At 47.9% G+C, this 9,490-nt stretch overlaps 1 protein-coding gene across 1 annotated transcript in view; it reads left to right on the top strand.

Annotated features, from left to right (window-relative positions):
• Positions 1-5,464: 5,464 nt before the first annotated feature.
• Positions 5,465-9,490, top strand: part of LOC110002949 (creatine kinase B-type) — a 6,243-nt gene continuing 2,217 nt past the window's right edge. The window contains exons 1-4 of the mRNA XM_020658633.3: positions 5,465-5,620; positions 7,340-7,550; positions 8,158-8,312; positions 8,998-9,130. Coding sequence (XP_020514289.1) covers positions 7,358-7,550; positions 8,158-8,312; positions 8,998-9,130 — 481 coding nt within the window. The 5' untranslated portion in view covers positions 5,465-5,620; positions 7,340-7,357. The remainder of the gene's footprint in view (positions 5,621-7,339; positions 7,551-8,157; positions 8,313-8,997; positions 9,131-9,490) is intronic.

Raw genomic sequence — 9,490 nt, 5'->3', positions numbered from 1 at the left:
AACACAGTCACCATGGTGTCGCAGTAGGGTCGCCATGGTGTCACAGTACGGTCGCCATGGTGTCGCATTACAGCCGCTGTGGTGTAGCAGTACAGTCGCCGTGGTGTCTCATTACAGCCGCTGTGGTGTAGCAGTACAGTCGCCATGGTGTCGCAGTACAGTCGTCATGATGTCGAAGTCCAGTCGCCATGATGTCGAAGTACAGTCACCATGGTGTCTCAGTACAGTCGCCATGGTGTCTCAACACAGTCGCCATGGTGTCACAGTACGGTTGCCATGGTGTCGCAATCCAGCTGCTGTGGTGTAGCAGTACAGTCGCCATGGTGTCGCAGTACAGTCGCCATGGTATCGCAGTAAAGTCGCCGTGGTGCAGCAGTACAGTCGCCATGATGTCGAAGTACAGTCACCATGGTGTCTCATTACAGTCGCCATGGTGTCGCAGTAGGGTTGCCATGGTGTCGCAGTACGGTCGCCATGGTGTCGCATTACAGTTGCTGTGGTGTCGAAGTACAGTCACCATGGTGTCGCAGTACAGTCGCCGTGATGTCTCAACACAGTCGCCATGGTGTCGCAGTAGGGTCGCCATGGTGTCACAGTGCGGTTGCCATGGTGTCGCAATCCAGCTGCTGTGGTGTAGCAGTACAGTCGCCATGATGTCTAAGAACAGTCACCATGGTGTCTCATTACAGTCGCCATGGTGTCGCAGTAGGGTCACCATGGTGTCGCAGTACGGTCGCCATGGTGTCGCATTACAGTTGCTGTGGTGTCGCAGTACAGTCGCCGTGGTGTCTCAGTACAATCGCCATGGTGTCTCAGTACAATCGCCATGGTGTCGCAGTACAATCGCCATGGTGTCGCAGTACAGTCGCCGTGGTGTCTCAGTACAATCGCCATGGTGTCTCAGTACAATCGCCATGGTATAGCAGTACAGTCGCCATGATGTCGAAGTACAGTCACCATGGTGTCTTAGTACAGTCGCCATGGTGTCTCATTACAGTCGCCATGGTGTCGCAGTAGGGTCGCCATGGTGTCGCAGTAGGGTCACCATGGTGTCGCAGTACGTTTGCCATGGTGTCGCATTACAGTCGCTGTGGTGTAGCAGTACAGTCACCATGGTGTAGCAGTACAGTCGCCATGATGTCGAAGTACAATGGTCGTGGTGTAGCTGTACAGTCGCCATGGTGTCGCATTACAGTCGCCATGATGTCGAAGTACAGTCGCCATGGTGTAGCAGTACAGTCGCCGTGGTGTAGCAGTACAGTCGCCATGATGACGAAGTACAGTCGCCATGGTGTCGCATTACAGTCGCCATGGTGTCGCATTACAGTCGCCATGATGTCGAAGTACAGTGGCCATGGTGCAGCAGTACAGTCGCCGTGGTGTAGCAGTACAGTCGCCATGATGACGAAGTACAGTCGCCATGGTGTCTCAGTACAGTCGCCATGGTGTCTCATTACAGTCGCCATGGTGTTGCATCACAGTCGCCATGGTGTCGCAGAAGGGTCGCCATGATGTCGCAGTAGGGTCGCTATGGTGTCGCATTACAGTCGCTGTGGTGTAGCAGTACAGTCGCCATGATGTCGAAGTACAGTCGCCATGGTGTAGCAGTACAGGCGCCGTGATGTCGAAGTACAGTCACCATGGTGTAGCAGTACAGTCGCCGTGGTGTAGTAGTACAGTCGCCATGATGTCGAAGTACAGTCGCCATGGTGTCGCATTACAGTCGCCATGGTGTCGTATTACAGTCGCCATGGTGTCTCATTACTGTCGCCATGGTGTCTCATTACAGTTGCCATGGTGTCGCATTACAGTCGCCATGATGTCGCAGTACAGTCGCCATGGTGTTTCATTACAGTTGCCATGGTGTCGCATTACAGTTGCCATGGTGTTTCATTACAGTTGCCATGGTGTCGCATTACAGTTGCCATGGTGTCGCATTACAGTTGCCATGGCGTCTCATTACAGTTGCCATGGTGTCTCAGTACAGACAGACAGTGAACACACCACAGACACTGTTATTACAGACAGACAGTGAACACACCACAGACACTGTTATAACAGACAGACAGTGAACACACCACAGACACTGTTATAACAGACAGACAGTGAACACACCACAGACACTGTAATTACAGACAGACAGTGAACACACCACAGACACTGTGATTACTGACAGAGAGTAAACACACCACAGACACTGTTATAACAGACAGACAGTGAACACACCACAGATACTGTGATTACAGACAGACAGTGAACACACCACAGACACTGTGATTACTGACAGAGAGTAAACACACCACAGACACTGTTATAACAGACAGACAGTGAACACACCACAGATACTGTGATTACAGACAGACAGTGAACACACCACAGACACTGCGATTACTGACAGACAGTGAACACACCACAGACACTGTGATTACAGACAGACAGTGAACACACCACAGACACTGTGATTACAGACAGACAGTGAACACACCACAGACACTGCGATTACTGACAGACAGTGAACACACCACAGACACTGCTATTACAGACAGACAGTGAACACACCACAGACACTGTTATAACAGACAGACACTGTCACTGACTGCGATACCATGGCGACTGTACTGCGACACCATGGCGACTGTACTGCTACACCACAGCGGCTGTAATGCGACACCATGGCGACCATCCTGTGACATCATGGCGACCCTACTGCGACACTATGGTGCCATGGTGACTGTGATGCGACACCATGGCGACTGTACTGAGACACCATGGCGACTGTAATGAGACACCATGGCGACTGTACTTCGACATCATGGCGACTGTACTGCTACACCACGGCGACTGTACTGCTGCACCATGGCGACTGTAATGCAACACCAGACAGTGAACACACCACAGACATTGTTATAACAGACAGACAGTGAACACACCACAGACACTGTTATAACAGACAGACAGTGAACACACCACAGACACTGTTATAACAGACAGACAGTGAACACACCACAGACACTTTTATAACAGACAGTGAACACACCACAGACACTGTTATAACAGACAGACAGTGAACACACCACAGACACTTTTATAACAGACAGACAGTGAACACACCACAGACACTTTTATAACAGACAGACAGTGAACACACCACAGACACTGTTATAACAGACAGACAGTGAACACACCACAGACACTGTTATTACAGACAGACAGTGAACACACCACAGACACTTTTATAACAGACAGACAGTGAACACATCACAGACACTGTTATAACAGACAGACAGTGAACACATAACAGACACTGTTATAACAGACAGACAGTGAACACACCAGAGACACTGTTATAACAGACAGACAGTGAACACACCACAGACACTGTTATAACAGACAGACAGTGAACACACCACAGACACTTTTATAACAGACAGTGAACACACCACAGACACTGTTATAACAGACAGACAGTGAACACACCACAGACACTTTTATAACAGACAGACAGTGAACACACCACAGACACTTTTATAACAGACAGACAGTGAACACACCACAGACACTGTTATAACAGACAGACAGTGAACACACCACAGACACTGTTATTACAGACAGACAGTGAACACACCACAGACACTTTTATAACAGACAGACAGTGAACACATCACAGACACTGTTATAACAGACAGACAGTGAACACATAACAGACACTGTTATAACAGACAGACAGTGAACACACCACAGACACTGTTATAACAGACAGACAGTGAACACACCACAGACACTGTTATAACAGACAGACAGTGAACACACCACAGACACTGTTATAACAGACAGACAGTGAACACATAACAGACACTGTTATAACAAACAGACAGTGAACACACCACAGACACTGTTATAACAGACAGACAGTGAACACACCACAGACACTGTTATAACAGACAGACAGTGAACACACCACAGACACTGTTATTACAGACAGTGAACACACCACAGACACTGCGATTACAGACAGACAGTGAACACACCACAGACACTGTGATTACTGACAGACAGTGAACACACCACAGATACTGTGATTACAGACAGACAGTGAACACACCACAGACACTGCGATTACTGACAGACAGTGAACACACCACAGACACTTTTATAACAGACAGACAGTGAACACACCACAGACACTGTTATTACAGACAGTGAACACACCACAGACACTGCGATTACAGACAGACAGTGAACACACCACAGACACTGTGATTACTGACAGACAGTGAACACACCACAGATACTGTGATTACAGACAGACAGTGAACACACCACAGACACTGCGATTACTGACAGACAGTGAACACACCACAGACACTTTTATAACAGACAGACAGTGAACACACCACAGACACTGTGATTACAGACAGACAGTGAACACACCACAGACACTGTGATTACAGACAGACAGTGAACACACCACAGACACTGCGATTACTGACAGACAGTGAACACACCACAGACACTGCTATTACAGACAGACAGTGAACACACCACAGACACTGTTATAACAGACAGACAGTGAACACACCACAGACACTGCGATTACTGACAGACAGTGAACACACCACAGACACTTTTATAACAGACAGACAGTGAACACACCACAGACACTGTTATAACAGACAGACAGTGAACACATAACAGACACTGTTATAACAGACAGACAGTGAACACACCACAGACACTGTGATTACAGACAGACAGTGAACACACCACAGACACTGTGATTACAGACAGACAGTGAACACACCACAGACACTGCGATTACTGACAGACAGTGAACACACCACAGACACTGCTATTACAGACAGACAGTGAACACACCACAGACACTGTTATAACAGACAGACAGTGAACACACCACAGACACTGTGATTACAGACAGACAGTGAACACACCACAGACACTGTTATTACAGACAGACAGTGAACACACCACAGACACTGTGATTACAGACAGACAGTGAACACACCACAGACACTGTTATAACAGACAGACAGTGAACACACCACAGACACTGTTATAACAGACAGACAGTGAACACACCACAGACACTGTTATAACAGACAGACAGTGAACACACCACAGACACTGTGATTACTGACAGACAGTGAACACACCACAGACACTGTGATTACTGACAGACAGTGAACACATAACAGACACTGTTATAACAAACAGACAGTGAACACACCACAGACACTGTGATTACTGACAGACAGTGAACACACCACAGACACTGTGATTACAGACAGACAGTGAACACACCACAGACACTGCGATTACTGACAGACAGTGAACACACCACAGACACTGTGATTACTGACAGACAGTGAACACACCACAGACCTTCTTGCTCAGAGGCTCTGCAGCAGGATGGGAACCTTAGAGAGAGAAAGAGAGAGAGAGAGTCACGTGAGGCTCTTCGGGTCCTCGTCCAATGGAATGAATGGACTGTAAATAGGAGCCAATCAGGATTAGGGGGCGGGTATAAAAGGATGCGCGCCGCTTTAATCCGCAGCAGCAGAGCGGACCCTTCAGACCACATCACAACTCAGTGAACAGACAGGTAGGTGCACCTTTAATCCGACCAATCACAGCCCTCTCATCTGCTCATCGATACTGCAGCTGATCAGGTCATCAGCAGGGAAAGGAGCGCGCGCTGCGTTAAACAGACAAATCAGAGGGCATCAGAGCGAGGGGTGGGGGGGGGGGGGGTTAAAGAACAAAGACGTAGGCTGCAGGCACGCACTGTGATTACTGTTTACTGGTTGTTTACAGTTTGTTTACTGGTTATTTACTGGTCTGTTAAAAGCCGTGGAGCTGCAGACATCCTGTCTGTCTGTCTGTCTCTCGGCCTGTCTGTCTCTCGGCCTGTCTGTCCGTCTCTCTGCATCCCAACGACCTTCAGTCCGTCCTGTCTGCAGGTGTTGCGCAGTCAGCCGCGCACGCACAGATCTGCGGCCCCTCTCGTGAATCCTCTTTGATGCGGGGCACGCGACCTTTCAAACAGCACGTAAGGGGCGTGAGGAAGGTCTGAAGCTTTCCGTGAGCAGATCGGAACAAAGGGCCCTCAAATAAATCCACCTTAAATCCAGTCATGCGTACACGGAGCCGTTAATCTGCATTAGGAGGACAAAGTGTGCAGCGGCTCTCTGCGCATGTCTGATTATTGATAATTGATCTGTTTCTGTCTCCTTCTGATGCGCTTCATCACCGGGGAACCGTGCAGCAAACAGCGCATGCTCACGGCTGTTTGTGTCATATAATGTGGATCTGAGCACAGTGATCCATCAGTTAATAACCCGTCAATCTGCCGGTTTAACCTGGGTCCGTGCCGGTGTTTATCCGGGTCCGTGCCAAGCCGGACCAGCTTTATCCGGTTCAGTTGGACCGCTGAAGGTGACCGGGTCGTCGAGGTGCAGCGGGCCGCGCTCTGAGGGGTTAATCCCGGCCTGCTGCTGCGTCACCGCGGCCTCCCGCAGATCTTAATCAGCCTGAGTCCTGCTGATCCCTCTGGGCCGAGCCGAACCGAGCCGAGCCGAGCCGGGTCAGAGAGCCATACCTCTGCAGAGAACGTGATGAGTGACCCCCTCCAGTGTCTGATTGATTAATTGATTAATTGATTGTTACCAGCACCTCCACTGAGTACTTTTACTCTCCTTGGCTCTTCGGGAAAGAAATGTTTATTTTTATCTTGTGAATGTGACAGATTTATAAATTAAACACGTGACATCAGGTCACATGATCTTAATAAACAATTTCAGTAATCAATCATATCATATTTAACAGGGTCCTGGGACAGAGGCCAGAGTGAGCGTCAATCAACCAATCAATTAAGAAAATCAATAAATCAATCAATCAGTCAAACAACCAATCATTCAATTCATTTAAAAAATCAAGTTTACTTATAATGGAGTATGTATACTTACTATGAAGTATGTATACTTTTAATGGAGTATGTATACTTTTAATGGAGGATATATGCTGTTCAAAGACATGCTCGTTAGGTTAACTGCTGACTCTTAATTGAGTTAATTGTGAGTGTGGCTGGTTGTCTGTCTCCATATGTCAGCGTTGTGATTGGCTGGTGTACAGTCCAGGGTGTAACCCCGCCTCTCACCCAATGACAGCTGGGATCAGCTCCAGCCCCCCCGTGACCCCAAGTGGGATGAAGGGGTATAGATGATGGCTGGATAGCTGTGATCTTAAACAGCTTTCTGTGATGTCAGAAGAGTTTCTGATGTAAACAACAGACCACTTATGTTTGATGGCGTTCTGCTTTCAGGTCAGCCCCGACGTCATCATGCCTTTTGGAAATACCCACAACAAGCTGAAGATGAACTACTCCGCCGAGCAGGAGTTCCCCGACCTCAGCCAGCACAACAACCACATGGCCAAGGTGCTCACGCCCGAAATGTACGGCAACCTGAGGGACAAGGAGACGCCCAGCGGATTCACCCTGGACGACACCATCCAGACTGGAGTCGACAACCCAGGTAATAACACTCAGAAACAGGAAACAACCACAACAGGAAACAACCACAAGTAACACCCAAGACTGGTAGCAACCCCCAACAGACTACAACAATAGCAGGTGACAACCCTCAGAGACAGGTTACAGTCACAACAGGTAAAACACCCAGATACAGGTAACACGCTTTGGCCACATATGAACCCGAGGACGTAGGTAACAACAGCAACAGTTGTGACCCTTGATAACCATGTTCAACCCTCAGATCCAGGTAACCCCATCCAGCACTCTATGTAGGCCCTCAGCCCAACCAGGAAACTCTGTGGGTTTGTGTTCACCTTCACAGAGACAATCTATTCTGAAGTTCAGCTGCTGCTTGATATAAACTCTTTAATTGGATTCACTTGTTAGATCAGGTTAATTTTGCTCGTTAATTCCTCCACAGGGAAGTGACGTGCACCTGCCGTCTGATCCCCTGATCCTCCAAATCAAATCCAGCTTGATGGATTTAGCAGAATTTGTACAAAGGCTCTCTCCCACGACGTGTGGCAGACATCAAGTCAAACAAAAATGAAGTTATTCTCAATACAGTCCCTCCAAAGCCAAACTCATGACATGTCCTGTTCCTGCAGGTCACCCTTTCATCATGACGGTGGGCTGCGTCGCCGGAGACGAGGAAACATACGAGGTGTTCAAAGAGCTCCTGGACCCAGTGATCGAAGACCGCCACGGAGGGTACAAACCATCAGACAAACACAAGACCGACCTGAACTTTGAAAACCTGCAGGTAAACAACCAGAAACAGGAAAACCAGCCACAATCCTGACCCTACAATCCCTAGGATTCCCCTTATCTTTGATGTAAGGTCTAGTCGCCTAGAATTGTCCCTTCTTGGCTCCTGTAGGTCTTTTTTGGACATCATGACATCTATTTGGCTCGTTCCTTTGAGACTAATTTAAATCCATCTTTAAAGATCTAAATAAACTGGCTCTGGTTCTAATGTTGGGTTCTACTGATGGGTTCTACTACTTGGCTCCCCTGTTGAGTTCCACTAATGGGTTCTAATGTTGAGTTCCACTAATGTTGGGTTCCACTGATGGGTTCTAATGTTGGGTTCCACTAATGTTGGGTTCCACTAATGTTGGGTTCCACTAATGGGTTCTAATGTTGGGTTCCACTGATGGGTTCTACTACTTGGCTCCCCTGTTGAGTCCCCCTGTTGAGTCCCCCTGTTGGGTTCCACTGATGTTGGGTTCCACTGATGGGTTCTACTACTTGGCTCGCCTCTTGAGTCCCCCTGTTAGATTCCACTAATGGGTTCTAATGTTGGGTTCTAATATTGGGTTTTAATGCTTAGTTACATTGTCGAGTTTTGATGTTGAGGTTCTAATGTTGGGTTTTAATTTTGGGTTCCACTGTTGGAATCTACTGTTGGGTTCTACTGACTTTCCCGTTCTCTGCTGTTCTCTCAGGGTGGAGATGATCTGGATCCAAACTACGTCCTGAGCTCCAGGGTCCGGACTGGGCGGAGCATCCGTGGCTTCTGTCTGCCGCCACACTGCAGCCGCGGAGAACGCCGCGCCATCGAGAACCTCTCAATCGAAAGTATGACATCACTTCCTGTCAGTCCATCACCGGCCTTATTCTAACTCGTGTTTGACCAATGAAGTCAACACATTCAGACGGTTACCTTCAATCTGTGACCTGAGACATTTATAACTTTATCCTGAATATAAACAAAAGTTCTGTTTTCTTATCTACATGCACAAACATTAATATATCTTTATATCATTGTTTACACTGTAGAGGTCAGAGTCTTCTTCAGGTTCAGTTTATAATTACCTCTTTGTAAACACTGACGGTGCGTTCAGGGACCCTCTTTGAACAGAGGTTTTCTTCCACTGCTGACTCCCTGAGGTAAATTATGAAGAGTATTCATTAGTCTGCTTTTATTTAGACTGCTGC

This window comes from Labrus bergylta, chromosome 15 (genome assembly GCF_963930695.1).
Source record: "Labrus bergylta chromosome 15, fLabBer1.1, whole genome shotgun sequence".
Classification (NCBI taxonomy): domain Eukaryota; kingdom Metazoa; phylum Chordata; class Actinopteri; order Labriformes; family Labridae; genus Labrus; species Labrus bergylta.
This window is presented reverse-complemented; position numbering and strand designations above follow the sequence as displayed.